This window comes from Brachyistius frenatus, unplaced genomic scaffold (assembly GCF_029030835.1).
Source record: "Brachyistius frenatus isolate BFR_SWC_R1_liver_20210118 unplaced genomic scaffold, ASM2903083v1 Contig_6, whole genome shotgun sequence".
NCBI lineage: Eukaryota > Metazoa > Chordata > Actinopteri > Embiotocidae > Brachyistius > Brachyistius frenatus.
In genome coordinates, this window is record NW_027210605.1 from 4,181,192 (window position 1) to 4,200,853 (window position 19,662).

Consider the following 19,662-nt stretch of genomic DNA (forward strand, 5'->3'; position numbering starts at 1 on the left):
ACAAATACAGATGTATGTTGTGGTTGGTCTTCGATCCCAATGTCGTGGTTTTTATTGTCCCTTTGTATGGGGGGGGATAAGCCTCTGGGGCAGAAGCGTACATGAATGACAGAATAGGGAAACAGCCAGATGCACGCACACACACACACACACACACACACACACACACACACACACACACACACACACACACACACACACACACACACACACACACACACACACACACACACACACACACACACACACTTACTGCATCTCTGCTTAAGTGGAGGCCAAAACACAGCCAAACATTTTCCCACAGCCAACCACTAGGAGCAGACACTGAATGAATCAGTCAAATTTGCCAACAAGAACTGAACAATCTATATGAATGAGAACTAATGGTTCTATTGTTCTGTTCAAGGTCTGTAGAGCATTTCAACAACACAGCTGTCAACAACAGCATAAATTTTAAACATCATTTTATTTCAAAAGTACACAAACAGGACCAATATCGTTCAATAAGGCAAAGCTCAAATATTAACAACCACTCACATCAGAGGACTAAAAATTTCATAGTCACAGTTTATGGGTACCACTTGCAAATCATAAATATTTTTTTTTCATATATATACTACAATTTCTTTTTTTCTCATCATGAAAAAAAAGATCATTAGACAAACATTTCATTACAACCCCAGCCACATATAATCATCTTCATTTTCAGTAGTATTTTTATCTTCAGAATCATTATTGTCCATGAAAAGTCAGAGTGGGCCAGGGTGAGGTGGCCTGTCTTTCTCCACATGGGTGTAATGTGGCTATAATGCCCAGTTCCAAGCCCAGCTACAGACCCCCACCCATAACTGCTACCTGAAAGGACTGAACTGGTATTAGTGTCAGTGGGTGTTGCTAGACCACTTGTGCAGTTTTTTAAGCTAAGTGCATTTTTAGAATTATTACTATGTGTTTCTAGACTTTATATCTCCCCCTAAACCTCTCTGTGCAGCCCATGTGATATTGGTAAAGCACCTTAATGAGCACTACTTAGCAGCTATCCATAATCAATCCTTTCAAATATATACCTTGGACGGAGGTACCTCAGGGCTAGGGACTATGTAGGTGGTGAGTTGAAATTGGGCAGATGTTTGTGCATTCGGGGCAGGAGTGTATTTTTCTGTGGCATCGTTGCGATTTTTTTGCATGCCGAGCCAAGCCAATCCAAGTTAAGTCCTGGATGGAGAGGCGTGGCCAGCTGTGGTCACCTAGGGAACAGTGCCAAGAGTACGCAGAGCAGTGTCGCCACAAGAGACGGGGTGAGACTACCAGCTCCTCCACACTCCATTGAGTTCTCCTAGAGACAGATGGCGGCATGATAGGAACAGACATGGAACATTTGAATCAGAAATATATCATGAAAAAGAGTGTGTATGCAATATGTGTCTTTGTGGTGCACATACCTCTGGGTGAAAAGGGTGGCAGGTGTCTGGGCGTCTCCTGTCCTTTTGCATCTTCAATCTCTCGCATTTGAGAGATTCATTATGTGCAGCTGAAGTTAAGGCAATAACAGAAAATTGCTATGTTCCAAATGGTGTGCTTGTGCACTAACACTCACTATTTTGAGTGCATAAGGCCATTCAAACTGTCAAGTACAGAAACATGCAGTGCACTGCAAGTACCAGGATGATGCATTTAAAACACACCAAAAAAGAAGTGTGAAAATCTGGACACTTTCCACCCGAAGCAAACACCATCTTGGCACCATAGAGAAAGGGGTGTGGCCACTGGCGTGAATAACTTTCAAATTAAAGCTATGAGGAAGCTGCAGCTGTTCCTGAACACCACACAAAAGGTTTTATTTTCCACTACTGCTGCTGGACAGAGGAATCAGTGTGTTTATTGAGTGTGTTAAACAGAGGGCAAGAAAACACATTCATTTCTGAGTATAACAATTAAAGCTGCAGATATTTTGGCGAGTGTTGTATTCACATGCTGAAGTCATTTCCAGTCAGTGCAGAATGGCAGTGTGCGGATTGAAACAGCACTCCCCTGTCAAAAATTAAGAGTCCCAATGTGGAAGAGCACTATTTGTTGGTGTACTCAGGGAAGTATGTCATTTGGAACACTGCGCAGGGGTGTTTTCCTGCAGGAGTATATTTCTTGGAAAATAATGGAAAGGAATGTATGTTTTTGAGTCAGCGATGGAAGGTAGTTCTTCTGAATGCAAAAATTGTATTTATGCGGCCAAATTTGAGCAATGTGTGATGAGTGTTCTTTTGTTGAATGGCAACAGAACAGCAGGCTTTATGCTAAAGTGAGCGCCCTGCAACAAAATAAACACTGCTGGACATGTATATACAGTCTGAATGTACTACATACAACTTCATATAAATGCACATTGTAGGAGAATCAAGCCTGTTTTGTGGTGACAAGCTAAGTTTCTTCAGTCTGAAGCCACTGTGAGCGAGCTGTGTGTCTGCTGTTGATCAGTATCCCATCACAGCGTGGGCTGCAATGCAGTCCAAACTCATATCCACTCACAGAGCACTTTGAAACAGACTATCCGGTAGACTGCTGTCTCAGTGCCCCATCTTAACATCGCCACAACAATCGCATCTCTTTCATCCGCAAAGGGGAGAGGGCAAACAAACTTCCCAAAGCGTTCCCACACATTAAAACGTTCCATGTTATTTCCATCACGGTGATGTTGATGGATACACACTGGCTATAATAATTCTGACACTGGAAGTTATGAGGAGGAGGAGAACAGACCTTTCCATTAAAAACATAATAAGGTAACACTCATATTTTTCTCAGCGGGGGAAAACCCTTTTGTGGAAAATTGCAACATGCCAGCTGTTTAAAACAGCTACGGTTCACTTCAAAAGCAATCCATCCATTCTTTTATTTATTAGTTCACTCCCAACACCTTGCTACCCTGCATGCCATGGGTAGAGAAGACATTAAATGTGATTGCAAAGTGAGGCATTCCTTTGAAATTTTAACTTTAGCTTTTGATATATTTTAAGAAGTCTGATGCATTTAATCAGGATTTTACAACAACTATAGATTTTTCTTTTTAAAAAAATGACTGTTTCACATGCCCATCAAATTTATGTCTCTTGCTTTAAATCTAAATCAACATCCTGTTTTTTCCTCGATCCATTTGGGACTTCAACAACCCCCTCCCCGGTCTTTGCCCAGTAAAGGATATACATGATTTCGATGGGGTCCATGGTGATTGGCTCAAACATACTGCAGTCACACTTGTTGTCCACCACCACCATGAAGAGATTACTGCTGGGGATTTGCTGAATCACAAAGGACCTGCCAATCACAGCACAGACAGATACAGAAAAAACAAAAAAAGACGAGGAAGGAAGAAGAGGGTCAAGGAGATGTGAGATTGGCAAGTAGTTGAGGTACATGGGTGTGATGTAAATTTCCATGTGTCACAGGATTTGTGTTATGTGTGTTCACATTCTGCTCTGGCAGAGGGGAGATGCACTGAAGAGACTCCGTTGGACGCATGTCAAGAGGATGAAGTATATCACCGCCAGCTGTCAATAAACATGCAGAGACATAGACAGACTCACACTAACACACATACAAGGAATACACACATACTTCTCTAACTGACTCCATCCACTCCTATTCCTCATTCTCTTCCCTTCCTTCTCTTTAGTCTTTGGTATATCCTATCCAAAGCGAGGACCAATGAAGTGTTGCCGAATATAAAACACTCCAAAGGGAGACAAATGGGAACCACACTTGTGTGCTCATAGCTTCCCATGGCTGTGTTTTACTGGCCTAAGAGATCAGGCCTTGCCTTGGCCTCCTGGCCAGTGATTTATGTCCATGGATAAGCTTTATGAAGAAGAGAGGTCGTAAAGATGATCTCTTCTTTCTATCACCCTTTCTTTCTAGATCTCTTGCTTCTCTCCCTCCCTCTTCTCTGCTGCAGCTGGGTGATTTATCGAATTTACTGTGAAGCTTTTATCAGACACGTACGGAAACATGCACGTGTGACGGAGTGAACACACACAGATGCAAGAATACAGCATGTACACATAAACCTTCTCAACTCATTCGAAAGAGGATATGAACAAAGACACAGGGATAGATCAAAACAGATTCAGTATCTACAGCAATAGCTTCATCTTTACTAATTTAATACTATGACCAATTTAATCTGACCGCAAACAGCCTCCAATCTTTGAGTGGCACCAATCCACCACACATTAATAAGCTTATCCCACCATGACCAAACAAATTGAACCAAACTAACCCATCAAACACACCAAGCCAGCTCTAATCAGGGTGTATTAGGATCTGCTGATGTTTAATAATCCATGCTCACCCCTGCACAGCGCCAGGCCGGTCCAGCTCTGCCCGCTGATAGAAAGCAGAGCAAGTGTTCTTGAAGAAAAGACTTAAACACATCCTGACAGCACAGCTGCTGGCCTTGAACATACCCAGTGCTGGGAAAGGGAGCACCACACCGCATATGAATGCACACAGCTACACATGTGCGCGCACACACACACACACATGGAAGTGTACAATGTGCACAGATACACAGCGACAGACATCAATGCATACTCTCTGGTGCAAACACATATAATATGGACGATTTGTTCTCGACATGGTCTCATAGAGCTGGGGGCCTCCACATTTTGGCCAACAGACAACAAGGACATCCGACATGTTTCTCTTAAAAAAAATATAGAGTGACAGACATACAAAACTTTGAGTGACATGTTTGCTTACATAACTGTATCTTATTTCATATTATTATTTATTTTGATTTATATCCAAGTTTATCTTCTTCAATATGAAAGTTAAATGGTTAGTTATTGGCAAATTGTGATATAGCCTTATTTATATTAGTACGTCTCATTGTTGTTACGATTGTTTTTTTGTGGTTTTCTACTTGACTCAATGTCATTGTAAATGAGGGTCACCCTCAATGATCTCTTGAGTGTAAATAAAGGTTGAATGGATGAATATGGAGACACACAGAAAGAAAGAAAATAGAAGTTTAAATGTACAAAACTGAGATTATGACACAGAAACATGTGTTGACAGACCATGTCATCTTCTCAGAGCTCTGACAAAACATATCACACAAGCTGTGTCTAAAGCTGATAAAAAGTGATCACTGCTTATCAACACTTTTAATCGCAGACTGCTTTATTGATACTCATTTGTAGGGTTGAAGATATGATAAGATGTCACTAATTCTCAGTACATTTGAAAGTCTTCATGCACTGCTACTAATTTAGAACAGCAGCAATAATTTGTTTAAGTCATGGAAAAATGATTCTGTGCTCAGGTTTGGCTATATGTAATATTTTTATGTGTCCCATAGAGAATATTCATATTTTTCTAAGGATTTAATCATTGCATAACAAAAGCCGAACCATAACTGCACGCACTGAATGTTTTTCAGACGTGTCTGTCATCACAGTTGGGAAATTTGACCAGTAATTACTGTGTGCAATCGAACAGTTACTAATTTACTGGATTGAAATTGCTCCAATAAAATCTCAACAAACAGACTGATGACTTTTCAGAGCAATGCAGTCATTTTGTTTCCGTATCTCATATTACTTCTGGGAAAAACAGACCGCAAAATTTCTATTATTCTCTTTTTAAAAAGTATTTTACATGATTCCAATACATACAGTATATTTAGTAGGACTCTAACAGAGATATCGAACCTATGCTTTAAAATTCTAGCTTCTAGCAGCTTGTACATGGAGGTAACAAAATGGTTTTGTTAAGTGACATTAGGAATACATTTTTCTTATCCTGGAACAAAATGTAAAAAGGGAGATTATTTACAAAAATCTATTAAAACCCATGACTTTATCATGTAAGACACAAATCTACATCACCCAATATTTCTAGAAATTAAAAATGCTGGCTCTGTAAAAACATTCTGTATCAGCTCTATCACACAGACTTTAACGTATTAAGAAAACAAAATTATTGTCAATAATTTCTGTATTAAGAAAAAAGTGCTTATCTTTTGTACTTGTAGCATTAAAACCTGTTTAAATGGCCAAATTAAGAAACAAACTTGCCTTATAGCACATTTGGAGTGAAGGCGCCATGATATTCACAGCTAGCTCAGCAGCACCATGGTTATTATTGTGACTTGGGATGAAGAGTCACATTTATCTCAAGAATCTTTAACAGATGAACCCACGTCTATATGTGCGACTGCAGAGCAGAGGCTGTTGCTCACTGCTACTTTGAGTCTCTTTGTTTTCCCGACATGACTCGGTCAAGAGAAAGAAAAGAAGCATGTGAAGCGAGTGGATATACGGCCAGGAGTATTGTCGCTAATAGTCCCCTTGAAGACCATCTCCGGTTGGAGAGGCACTCTTTGTCCTATATCTCATGTTACAGTGTGGAGAAGCTGGAAATGCATTAATGGAGGCTAAATCATCCTATAGGGGCTCTTAAGCATTCACTTGATGTTTGACGTTTATTGTGCTCTGTCACACCAATCTGGAAGTAATGGACAAATGCAAAAACTGACACACGCATGCATACAAAGAGTCAAAATACAGTGAAGAGAGATTTAACAGGCACGAACTTAGGGTATATTTCCTTAAACGTAAAGCTTACGCACGTGTCCCAATGAAAATATGAGAGAAAGGCCTCAGTCAGCCTGTAACGTGAAACAGATGTTTATCACCAATATCCTCTATTACAAATATGAGCTATAAAATCCATTTCACCGAAATAAACACTCCCTTTTACTTTCATTGTATTTTAAAAAAAGATTTATTTAAAAAGCGACATATTGCTCAGAGCACGCAGCACTGCCAGCTAATCCCTAGTCTGGTGTTATCGGAGATGAGGCCATTCTTCTCCGGAGCACGCTTCTGTCATGTGTGAACGTGTGGGTGGGTGTGAGTGTCTGAGAGAGTGCTGTGTGTGTGTGAGTGTACAGTGTGTGTGTTGGGGTCCCCAACCACATTTTAGTCCTGGCACCTAGGGCAGTGGTTACCCTGCTGACCTTGTGGGGCTGCACCAGCAGCAGCAGCAGCAGCAGGCAGACACACACACACACACACACACACACACACACACACACACACACACACACACACACACACACACACACACACACACACACACACACACACACACACACACACACACACACACACTTCTGAGGTCCCTGGCAGTTCCACAGCTGGGAGCAATGAAGGGCCCATTGGAGGGATCCAGAGAACACCCCACAATTGCCTGACAGAAAAGCCCAAATTGTTAATGGGGACCACACTCATTTTCCCATTTTTAAAGGAAGCTTTTTTTCCACCTCTCTCCCTCATCTCTAAATGCCTTGTGTTTCAAACTGCCGCAGGAGAGCGTTAGTGTCTGCGTGTGTGTCTCTGATGGATGGCCTGGATAAAAATGTTTTCAGCAGACAAAAAATATTTGAATGTGTTTGTCATTATAAGGTATTATAGAGAAAAATTTTTTTTTTGCCAAAATAAGAGTTAACAGGACTTTTCTTTTGTTAGCTTGTTTAATTGCGCACAGTGGATAGCTGATAAGAAACAATTCTTATCCTACGAGAGACAGATATTTAGATTGCTGTTGGTGTAACTTGTAATTTTGTAATTCATGTTCTTGTGTGTCTGTTTATGTGTCTCATACTTGATGCAGCCGTCACAGTCGATGTTGCCGGTATTCTCCTTGATGGTTCGCTCAGACACAAAGGCTGGGTACTCCGTGTCACATGGTACCTGCATGGTCCGGCCTATCCTCTGAGCTAAGGGGAGAAAGCAAGGGGGGAAATGAAAAAAGAAGGGACAAAGGAAAGAAATAGGAAACAAGAAAGAAAATGCAAACGAAGAAAGACAGAGGGAGAAAGAAAGAGTGAAAGAAGCAATGTAAGAAATAAGGAACAGTGAGTCAAAGTTGGTGGAAAAGTTATGAAACAGCCATCTAAAAGTCAAATTATATATTCAAAATAGTTGAGCAAATAGATTGCAAGCAAACAGGCAAACACAAATCCATGTAAATATACAAGTTTAAAAGAAAACAGTATTTCTGAACCAGAGCTGCCTCTTGTCCTTCTGGAAATGTTTCCAGTGTAAATCTAGGGCAGCCATTCTCACAGCATTGCTTGAACTCTCCTGCCACCCAGAGGTTTGAAACAATGCTACAGGATAGTTGGATTCAAATTTTATAGAGGGAGCCAACATGTTGCAAATTGACTTATTTAATAAAACCAGATTATTTAAATGCTCAGTTGTATCAGTGTGCTCCACAGAATTCAAAAGATGGTGGATTATGCATGTGATTTGAATGGAGGAGTTTAATTACTGAGAGTCATCAGTGCAGCATTACTGTGTGCATGTGTGCCTGTTTGTGTGCGTTATACATAAAGTATATGGATGTGAGAAATGCAGCCTACATGTATAAACGTCTGGGATTAGTTCAGCTTGAGAGGCTGTGTAGATTGGGTTACGAGCAGCTAAGTTGGGGTGTTTCAGCTGTGTGTCACAGGCCTGTGTCTCTATTGTAAAAAGATATAGAAAGTGCTGCTAAGACCTGAGGCTAGCCAGCTGTGAAATTGTCTCAACTGCTTGGCGAACAGCGATGCCCAGCTTCACTTCATTCAGGATTAAAGTGTGCAAGGAAAGCATTTTATAGACTTTCATTTTGTGGTTCTTACCCCCACTCCCACATTCACACACAAAATATTTTCATATTAGTTTTGGCTGGAATTAATACTACAGTATGATGCTGCTTAGTGAGGCTTTCATTTCAGACAGGCAAACAGTATTCAACACTCCATAAAGCATTAGGAATCACAGCATCCACAGCCTGGCATTAATCATATGGGAATGTGCGCGAATTCATGGAAGCAAGTGAGAAAGAAAATAAGGAAGTTCAGACATAAAACCAGAGAAGAGAGAAAGAAAAAGAAGGAGAAAAGCCTTTTTCTCCTGTTACAAGGCGGATATTGCCTCCCACCACTACCAATATGACATATATCCTCACAGATCATAAAACCATCAAGTATAAGCTCCTCTGGACACAAACAAATTCAAATGTTTGTGCATACACACGCACTCACAAACACACATGCACACATGCAACACTCACTGTCACTTGAGGTGAACTTATGTTTTGGATTTTTTTACTTTCAGGTTTTGGATTGTGGCTCTTTATTCTGTTTTTCCAGTGGTTACACTGAGTCAGACCGAGAGGAAATGGAGGGGAGATGGCGAAAATGAAGTCAAGAGGGCAGTTTTGTTTTAAATGCAACAAGTATGGAAAAGAATGTACCATTTTTTTCTTGATAATCCTTTAAAAAAAAAGATAATTTAGAAAGGGAAGAAACTGATTTTCACAATTTTCACTCACAAATCAGACAAAACAAAAATTTTAATATGTTGTCCTTCACCTTTGGTAAATTTATTTTTCTGTTTTGTGAGACAGGAAAGAAAAAAAGGATATAAAACATATTATTGCCTGTGATTACATTTTCCAGAAGTGAAAAAAAGTTTACTGCTGCACATGGTTAGTTTAACAAAACACACTGAAGTGGTTAAAATCAGGTTTTAGGTGGTGTGTTGTTTTTGTTTCAAAGCCTGCATTTTTATAGAAGAAAGATGTGATTTTCTATTACTTAAACAACTTGTTTAATTAAAAAAAAAAAAAAAATCTTTCTTTTAGCCTTTCAAAATTAAAGACCATAAAAGACACAGACCCACTTCCATTTGACAGCCATTATCATGTCAGTTAGATTGTTCAAAGCTTAGTTTGAAAAAAAAAAAAAAACAGTTCTGAAAATGTTTTTATATAAAAGATGTAAACAAGTAATGGTAGGAATTTGAAATTAAACTGCGTGTACTAATCACATGAAAGTACAGTCAAAGTAATAATGTTGATTATTTTATTCAAGATTTTATTATTGTTATCATTGATGGTATTTCATTATACTATTATTTATTTATTTTTTGCACTTTATGCATCCTACGATTGCTATTTTCAACTGCAGTAGGCATTTAAAATAAAATACATATTATACAGTACTGGATTCATGGATCAGGCCTTATTCAATAGGGACTTACAAAACCCTTTTTGTTTGATAAAACTGTGGTAGTGTGATTATGTTTGTGTCCTTTAGACTGAGAGCTGGAGAACAAGAATATTTCCAAATAGAGCGTTCTTACCTTTAACAGTGAGGTCAGTGTACCACCAGCTGTACAAGTTGAACTCAACCAGGAATCTAAATGTGGAGACGACAACGACCATAAGAATACACTCCAACAAATGCTTATATAATACATACTGTAACACTCTGTACTGCCTGTCACCCTTTGTTTCTGCACAAGTTTCTTCATAAGAATTTTTAGAAATGATAACTAATATGCCTTTAAAAGTAACCATGACACAGATTTAATCCTGTTCATTGGCTGTTATATTAAATAAATATCTGCTGAGAATTGTTTTGAACTTTAATTGTTTTTAATTGTGTACCTGACCAATCTCGACTGTTTCATTTCAAATGAATCCTGATCTAATACATATATTAATACTTCAAGTATGTTGCTGAACTTGATATGAAATGCTGTGTTAAAAAAAGAACAAAATATTTTAGAGGATAGCACATTGATAATGGCTAATTACAGACAAGTAGATTCTATACAATTTTTAAAATGACTATACATAAAACATTAATGGAAATTAAGGCACATAAAAAAAATCCATTTCACATACAAAAATGTGTCTTCACTGTGATAGACTGTAAAATTAGCACTGACAACTCAATCCTCCCATGATGCACCGTGGCAACAACAGACCACCCAGGGAGACTCCACAACCACAATGTGGCATCACAGAAATACCCGCGCCACAGAAAACATCAGGTAGCCATTACTGCTCATGATCACAGGGGATCACGTCAACATACATGTGGAGGCACTCGTAAACAAACATACAGTTCATATATAATCACAACACACACTGGAAAGGCCACTATACAAGTCCTCAAAAGAACATATATCCTGCAAGTTTCTGCTCTTAAAAAAAGACACAAGACATTCTCACATACACAGAAGTCTTACATGACAAGCTCAGTCAGGATCCACTTCACAGCTGAGAAGAAAGCGAAGTAGGGCTGAAGAAAAAAAACACATAGCACAAAGCACATAATACGCAGGCACGACTTTGAATTGCACGGACAGCAAACAAGGATGTTGAAGGGTGCGAAAACATGCAGTACTCACATCCAACAGTGTGTGTCCACTGTCACTACTCTCTGAATAGACCCAGCACAGAGCCTGGTAGTCATATAGAGTGACCCTGAGGGGAGAAAGATAGATAAGACAAAATATAGACAGAACATCAGAAATAGTTCAATAATAAAGTAGGTAAAGAAAGTTCTTATGTTTTGACTTGTCATAATAATGTTTTGTCAAGACGCCCTAGCCCGGATGAGATGATTTCAGTCTTGGTTCACACATTCTCTCTCCTATTACATGCCTGCGGGGCCTCTTGGACTGCTGTGTGGGAGCAGGAAGAAAGTATCCCACCTCTGCTATGACTGCCGCTTTACCTACCAGCCATTGGATATATTGGATGGATGTGGCAAGAATGGGAAAAAGGGAAGCAAGTGAAAGCCGAGATCTTCCTGAGAGGTTCCTCAAAGTGATGTTGGAAGGTGTGCGTGTGTGTGTATGTGTGTGTGTGTTCGTGTGGGTCGATGATTTGGGGATATTGGGGGGATATCAGAGGATTTAAGGGCTTAGTAGACCCTGAGGGTGTGAGATCTAGGTCTGTCTGGGTGAGGCTATTGAAGGGGTTCCTGACTCACACATACACCACTGGACATTATTTCTTATAGCCTTTGGACAAGTTCCTATATACTTTACAATACTTTGTGTGTAAACGTTTGTATGAGTATTTGTGTGATGTCTGAGTGGGTGCAGTGTATCCGCAGCCCTGGGCGATGTTCAAACCTCACTCACCGTGCCGGTGACACACAGCTCCGACACACCGCCAGGAACCAATTAATGCTAAGCCAGGCCACATAATGGCGTTAGCAGGAAACTTCAACGAATGTAATATCTATGTATTGCGTGGAAGCGTGATTACTGTATGTGTGTGTGGGTGTGGGACCTTACCCGTTATTTGCTTTGCATAACATCTTTTTCAACATTTGTATAGGTTTTTCTTTCTCTGTAATTCTAATGCAAAAGTAACTGAAAATATTTTTCCCCATTTGTCTTCGTCGCCAGTCTTGATCCTGACCAATAAATTCAAGCTGGCAGTTTGTGTTGACTTTAAGTGGTGCACTTTAAAATGTCAACTTTTTTCTAATCAAGAGACAAACTATGCCTCAGCACATTAATTCTCTACAGATGGCAGTGGGTTAAGACAGATCGCACTGGATTCATTAGTTTTACGATCTAAAGGCTGTGTTACTCATCAGGCTAATACTTCACCAACACAAGACATATTATTCATTCATCACACGTCGTCCTCAATTTTAAACAATCTCTCATCATCCGACATTAAAGATTCAGTGAAACCACTTGTAGGTCTCTTTTTTTATGGATGGGTCTGTAAACTATTTGCTGTCAGCTTTGGAGGTTCATTCCTATGATATACAGGCGAGGTTGTCTACTTGTGTGATGATTTGTCACACATGATTTTTATACACTGAGACAGCATGGCAAAAATCTCCTCAACCACGTCCTGAAGGCAGAACTGAATGCTGGGTACAGTTCTACTGTACTGTTGCAAATGTGGTTGTGTGCAATGTAAATTTACATTTTGCTGTGCAGCTACTTTAAGATAATAATAATAAATAATAACAAACTGTATTTGTATAGCACCTTTCATACAAGAAATGCAGCGCCAAATGCTTTATAGCAAGAGAATTACATGCACTGTTTGACATAAAAACAGATATAAAGGAACATTTTAAAATATAGAAAAGAAATGAGATGCATGAGAACAGATGAAATGCATAAGAACAAATAAAATGCATAAAATTAAACATAAATAGTTAAAATATAAAATAAGCAATGAAGTAGATAGATAGATAGATAGATAGATAGATAGATAGATAGATAGATAGATAGATAGATAGATAGATAGATAGATAGATAGATAGATAGATAGATAGATAGATAGATAGATAGATAGATAGATAGATAGATAGATAGATAGATAGATAGATAGATAGATAGATAGATAGATAGATAGATAGATAGATAGATAGATAGATAGATAGATAGATAGATAGATAGATGTAGGACCATTCCACCTCAACTCTACAGTCAAACAATGACTTGTGTCTGTGTGTCTCTGCTTTTCTGCTCTGTTATACTGGGAAAGGTATCCTCCTGGATTAGATTTCAAAATTAATTGCAGAATGTCACCACCCACTGCTCCTGGTGTTTTCCAGGAGACACAGCTTTACGACAAGCACAATATGCATGTCTATATGCATTTGTCTGTCTGTGTGTGTGTGTGTGTGTGTGTGTGTGTGTGTGTGTGTGTGTGTGTGTGTGTGTGTGTGTGTGTGTGTGTGTGTGTGTGTGTGTGTGTGTGTGTGTGTGTGTGTGTGTGTGTGTGCGTGTCTGTGGGTGTGGGTGTGTGACTTCAAATTTCTCCTAATTCTTTCATTTCAGGAAAAGATTTGCTGTAATCCCCTAATGGACAACTCTGCTGAGTGAGGGGTCGGAGTTCAGCGCAGAATAGCTCAACACGATTGGCCAAGTTAAGAGCTGTCAGCACGAGGGGAGACATGCTCTCATTTTGTTGCCGGCCTGATATTATGCACATACATTTACACACATGCATTTGCACACACTCATACATACACTTGAGCTGGCACATCCAACTACACACTCATACACACATGCAGTTTGAAATACTTACCTCTTGAAAGAGCCCATCTGCAGGAGCTTACTCATTACAGCTCCTTCCGCTTCACCAAAAAATTTCCCTGTCTGCACAAAAAAGAAAAACATTTTCTTTAATAAAACAATTCATAAAAAAATACAATTGATTTTAAAATGATTTTTAGCATTAAACTTTGCAGGTTAAAAAATGGACTAAATGCATTTAGGATCATCCATGAAAGGAGCCTTAAGTTACCCCCTTTAAAACAAGCAAAAAATGATCAAGTAGCCTTGGTGAAAGAGAAAAGTCAGCGATACAGAAATACCTTTTGGGACAAAATTGGGGATGATATCTCCCACTTAAAGTCCAAATAAATCCCGTAACCCTAACGACATGACACAAACACAGAGGAAGCAGTTTCTGACGGTATGCAAAAGGGCTACCCATCTCATCTTTGGATTTAGCTGAGCTGAAACTCTTGGCTCCTCTCCACTGAGGGTTTCTTGACCACTTAAAGAGCATAATCATGAGAAACTTTGTTTCAGTGTTATGTGTCAAATTGTTTGGACAACTGGAGTCTGACAATTTCCAATCTAAAATTTTGTCTCATTTGTAAACTTCACATGGCCTGAAATGACCCAAACAGACAGACTAAAGCCCCATCACAATTTCAATCCAACATTTTGATGGATAACACTCAAGTTATCTTTTGCGAACTGACTAATTCACAAATTGACAACAATGAGATGAAACAACTTGACAAGTGGAACCCTAAATTCTCTGTCACTTCCAAATTAAGATAAAAGAAAGCATAGGAGGCAGCGAGACGCATGAAAAGAACATGCAGAGAGAAGGAAGGGCAGTGACAGCCAGCGGACTGGCTTTTGGATGAGCCAGAATCAGAGTGACAGCATGTCTGGTGACAGCTAAGCAGAGGGTATATGCTAGGACAGCGCCATGTCCTATTGAGAGCAGTCCACATGGCAATATTGTTCGTGAGATGCATGAAAATTATTTTTAAAATGGGAAATACTGTAAATCTAAGGCAGGGAGGTAAACATGTACTACTGATTACAATTTTAGCTTGAAAACAAAAGTAAATGATATTTTTTTCTAACTCTGACCACTTTAAAACAGAAAATAACATATGAGCCTTTTTCTTCCATCTGGTCTTCTGTGACTTTATGGTGTGCATGTGTCTTTTTGTGTCTTCATGTCTCACCAGAGTATAGTCCTCTGCTACCAGAACAAAGCCGTTGTTATCAATGAGGTAGCAGTTTATATTCTGTTCAATAGAAAACATAGTTAAAGCAGCCGTCAGATATAAAAGTGACAGAATCATGGAGGTCTGACTGAGAAGAGTTGACTGACCTCATCATCACAGCTTATGGAGCATTTCCCATCTAATGCTGCACACTGTAAGACAAAAACAATATCTGCACATGTATTTGGGTGTCACAACAAATATTTAGGCTGTTTGCTTGAGAACATCAATAAACAAAAACATGTAGAATGATTTGCAGAAGAATCCAATTAAAATGGACTGTCCCTCATTTATTAAAAATCCTACCAAAACTTTAAATGGCTTTTGTGGATATATTAAATGGAGGGAGCTGTCATTTTTTAAGCACAAAATTAGCATAGACATTTTATGAAAAGGTCAATAGGTGTGCTACACATTTATAACTACGCAGTTTGCAACGAGACCAAAGTAAAAGGTTATGAATATAAAAAAAATGGTGTTTCTTGTGACTTAATTATTTTGTATTATTAAGCGACTCTTGTGAGTGTTGCCAGTTACTACTATAAGTAATTTTTGGTTTGCAAGTGTGTTTGTATTATGCGTGTGAATGTGTAAACATATGTACCTGTCTGCTGGCTGTCCAGAATTTCTTCTGAAAAAAGTCCAGTTTCATCTGGATGCCCACAGCTGAAAGAGACACAATGCAATCAGGCAATGAGGCAACAGGTCATGTGTTTTCTATATGCCGAAGTGCAAATGCATTGTGATCTCTATTACAGCAAAAGTCATCCTACAGGCAAGAGACAGTATTAACACACAGACAAAGTCAATGTGCATCATTCATTAACCCCGAATGAGGGAAGAGACACTCAGACAACTCCATTGCAGCAAAATTCCTGCTGGACAAAACACGCCAAAGGGCAAGTGCACCCTGCACCATACATATCAGCCTATTTTTCTGGAAGGCTGAATGTTTGTCTGAGTGTGTCCATATCATACTGCGTTATCTGCATACATGTGTGTGCTGATGCCGCTAACCACGCTCAAAATCTCGTGTGACTCTAAACCAGACCTCTTTCTCCGCGGCCACATGAAATCCATCCCATTCCTGAGTCTGCCTCCCTGTTGTTACACCGGCAAGCAATAACAGAGTTGGTACACAGAGCAGCTCTCACTACCATAAGCCTCATCCCAGCAGGTCCCTAAATGCACAGCTCTGACCAGAATTCCTCGCCTGGAAAAAAGCAGTTGCTGACATTAAATGTGTCAGCTTTTTCAGAGTTGGCAGCAAAAAGATTGACACATTCACCACAGGCTTTAACTTCCTGTCTCTCCTTCTTGTCTTCCTCTCCCAGTACCACATGCTACTAAGACTCAGAGGTCCCTTGCTTCCCCTCAGTGGGGGGTTGCCATACTTTGGGGGTTTGTAAATCTTTCCAGGAGCTTCATCTAAATGCAGAACAAGCAGGGAGTAAACTAAATGGGAGGGAATGAGGCTTTTGACAGGATTTACCAGCTGGGACATTAATGCAAGATATATTGATTGGCACTTGTGGACAACTGTTGACTTACTGGAACTAGCTGATATACGCTCATAATTAGATAAGGACAAAACTATGAAAAAAAATTCACATAAAAGGAGGGAAAAAGCTAGACTGGTGTTCCAGACCCAAATTCACAGCATAATTATATGAGTCTGGCCATGCTCCATAGGGAATTGTTTCCAGTCGTTGCTTCCTACTGGGCATAGACCTCGAGTTCATTTTGAAACTATTAGAGCAGCCTTTAAACAGTCAGCAATGACCACCAAATGCCACCAAATACAATAACCAGCCGAAACGCTATCACTGCTGCAACTACATTCAGAAAAAAAATGCTTGACTTCAAGATCATCACACTTAACCACCAACACTGGTCATTGAAGAGTCCAACCCTCAAAATGGCTGTGCAAACGTTAATGCAAACAGGGTTTCCAGAATATAATAAGAGCGAAGAAAACTGAAGCTGTGAGAACAAGTTTGGTGGAGCCAGGTTAGGAAATTGCAAAAGACTGAATGCAACGTGTAAGTCGTTTTTGTATTAACTGTAAAGTGATGTTTTTTCAGGCTAATGCAGTGTTTCAATAATTTATTGCACATAAAGCAATACATTACAGCGTTACAGCATATCAGTGAGACATATAGTTAAGTGAGGGTGCATGGAGATGGGATCCAAATAAGAAATAAAAGCATCACTTAAAGTGTAAAGCTTTATGTTACAAAATAAAACAGAAAGCTTTACTGGATGCCAACATTTGATGGTGAGAAATATTCTTTTGGTTCGCATTTCTTTTACAGTGATTGTGTGTTTGTGTGAATGTTTAAGTGCAGTGGAGTGCTACTGCGGCCTGTTTTAGCTCTTGCCCAGAGGAACAGGTGCAGATTATCCCGTCATAAGCTTTGCCAGATCCTTTCAGCAGCCCACCATTTCTACACCCACATGGAAAACCCAAGAGGAGAGGCTAATTTAAGATGCTGGGCAACAGCAATGGAAACACACATGGTATAAAACCAGGAAGAACCTAAATCATTAAGACAATGAAAAATAGAACATCATCTAAAAAAAAAAGCAAACAAAACAAAGGAAATGGTGAATGAGAAGGAAATAAATTTGCAGGTAAAACAAAGTTGTCAGACAAAAATACTGTGAACTCTAAAACAGAAAAACAAATAATTTGAAGACAATGAACACTTGACTGTATATGACATGTAAAATGAATAAAACAATATTTTAAATATATATATATATAGGGTGGCATATCTGTCCAGAAAGTAAGATAATAATAAATCCAATATGAAAAGTGCAGGGGTCTGCACTGTGAAAAGGTATTAGAGGTTAAAAGTGCACTGATGACAGCTGCTACCTGAAAGTCAGCTCAGAACAAAAGCCCAAATCTGTCTCACTAATGCTCGGGACTTTTCTGTACTATGGGGGAACATTTAATTTCCCTAGGTAAGATTTAAGAACTTGGGGGTATTTATGCCCTGAGCTGGGTTTATGAGTCCAAAGATGAAGAGACATAAAATCCACTCCAAATCCATCCCATCACCAATCTCCTAACAGTGCATTTCCAAACAGAGAGATGACAACCAGTTTAAGGCTTATGGATCATTTGGGATTCTAATGAGAATTGTATACTATAAATGTATATGTCCACCAGCATGTACTGTGTTCATGTACTGAAGAAAAGGCAATCATAAGGGTGTACTGTAGATGTGTGTCTTGTTTCCCTTTGTTTGAATGAGTGCGTGCGTCAATTCACATTCCAGTGACAGCATAAACAACTCCAGGACAGACGTACACTCACACGCACCCCTGAGAGATGTAGTGGTTTGCAAATTTGGAGGCACATTTGTCCGGCAGCATAGCTCCACAGCAGCTCCACAGCAGCACAAGGGCGGATCATGTCAAGATGCTGAGTAACTCTGAGGGGATGAGCTGAACAGGAGGCTGCCAGCAGTCTACAAGACCTAGGCTCCACTGACCTTTCCTTTTTGGGGCAAAATTGAGGTCTGATTGATTGTTGTTGTAAAATCCAGACAATACAGTATATTCAAAAGACTTTAAAAAAAAAAGATAAGGCAGGTCAGATGAAAAATGCAGAAAGAAATCTCTTTGTTTTGGTCAAATCTCATAGAGCTCTCTGAATGAGCCATAGCTTTTAATTAAAAAAAAAGATCATATGCAAATAGCAATCTTTGCAATTTACACTTAAGGCCTTAACGCCACATGCATTGAATGCGTCACGGGAGAAGTGTGAGTCACATGGTGATAATGTATGGCATTCTGCTCAGTGGAAGAATTGTGGGCCATGTTTTTCCTCTCTGGGGTTTTTGTAAATTGACGATTAACATTTTTAGATGTTGCAGCACAAACGCAACAGACTGTCTGGACACATCAACCACATGGAGTTTTAGCAAGTGCAAAGATGTCATCACACATTTGAGGATGTATTTGCCTGTGTAAGTGCACTCAAATGTATACGTGACTGTGAATGCAAGTATGTGTGTGCAGGTGGATTCTCCTGTCAACGCATTTCTGTTTTTTAAAGCGTCTTCATGCATAAATCATTTGTTCAAGCCTATATCCACTCATTTAGCGCAATAGATTAATAAACTGGTGACACAAATTGACTTCAGTTTCTACTCCGTATGACATGATGGAAATAATTGTCAAGCCCTTTATCAGAAGAAACGATATAAATATGGATGGGCAGGAGGGTAAATACTAGGGAGGTTACTGCAAGCCAAGGTCAGCTTGTAAGCTTAATCTTATTCATCGTTCAAAATGATTCAATCATTAATCTCTTCCCATCTCTTCCTTTGTTCATTTTTTGCTTCTCCTTCAAGCGACCCGTGAGCTCATATGAGTTTAGCAGTCAATCCATTTACATGCAAAAAAAAAAAAAGAAAAGAAATCTATGTAAATTTACAGCAACAGTTTAATATCCTGCTGTGTGTGTGTGCATGCATGTGTGTGCATTCGTGCGTTCTGTGTTGCTGTGC

The 19,662-nt window shown here is 39.4% G+C and overlaps 1 protein-coding gene across 2 annotated transcripts in view; it reads right to left on the bottom strand.

The window, feature by feature from the left end:
- Nucleotides 1–447: 447 nt before the first annotated feature.
- The window catches only part of cacna2d3a (calcium channel, voltage-dependent, alpha 2/delta subunit 3a), a 114,329-nt gene continuing 95,114 nt past the window's right edge, over nucleotides 448–19,662 (bottom strand). The window contains exons 27-37 of one of the 2 annotated variants that reach the window (XM_069687942.1): nucleotides 15,744–15,805; nucleotides 15,247–15,291; nucleotides 15,098–15,160; nucleotides 13,912–13,982; nucleotides 11,250–11,325; nucleotides 11,088–11,140; nucleotides 10,194–10,249; nucleotides 7,663–7,777; nucleotides 3,197–3,309; nucleotides 1,443–1,525; nucleotides 448–1,336 (exon numbers count right to left, since the gene is read on the bottom strand). In XM_069687942.1, the coding sequence (XP_069544043.1) occupies nucleotides 1,244–1,336; nucleotides 1,443–1,525; nucleotides 3,197–3,309; nucleotides 7,663–7,777; nucleotides 10,194–10,249; nucleotides 11,088–11,140; nucleotides 11,250–11,325; nucleotides 13,912–13,982; nucleotides 15,098–15,160; nucleotides 15,247–15,291; nucleotides 15,744–15,805 (830 nt within the window). In that variant the 3' untranslated portion in view covers nucleotides 448–1,243. Of the gene's footprint in view, nucleotides 1,337–1,442; nucleotides 1,526–2,296; nucleotides 3,310–7,662; nucleotides 7,778–10,193; nucleotides 10,250–11,087; nucleotides 11,141–11,249; nucleotides 11,326–13,911; nucleotides 13,983–15,097; nucleotides 15,161–15,246; nucleotides 15,292–15,743; nucleotides 15,806–19,662 lie in introns of those variants that run through there. The other variant, XM_069687934.1, reaches the window with a different exon arrangement.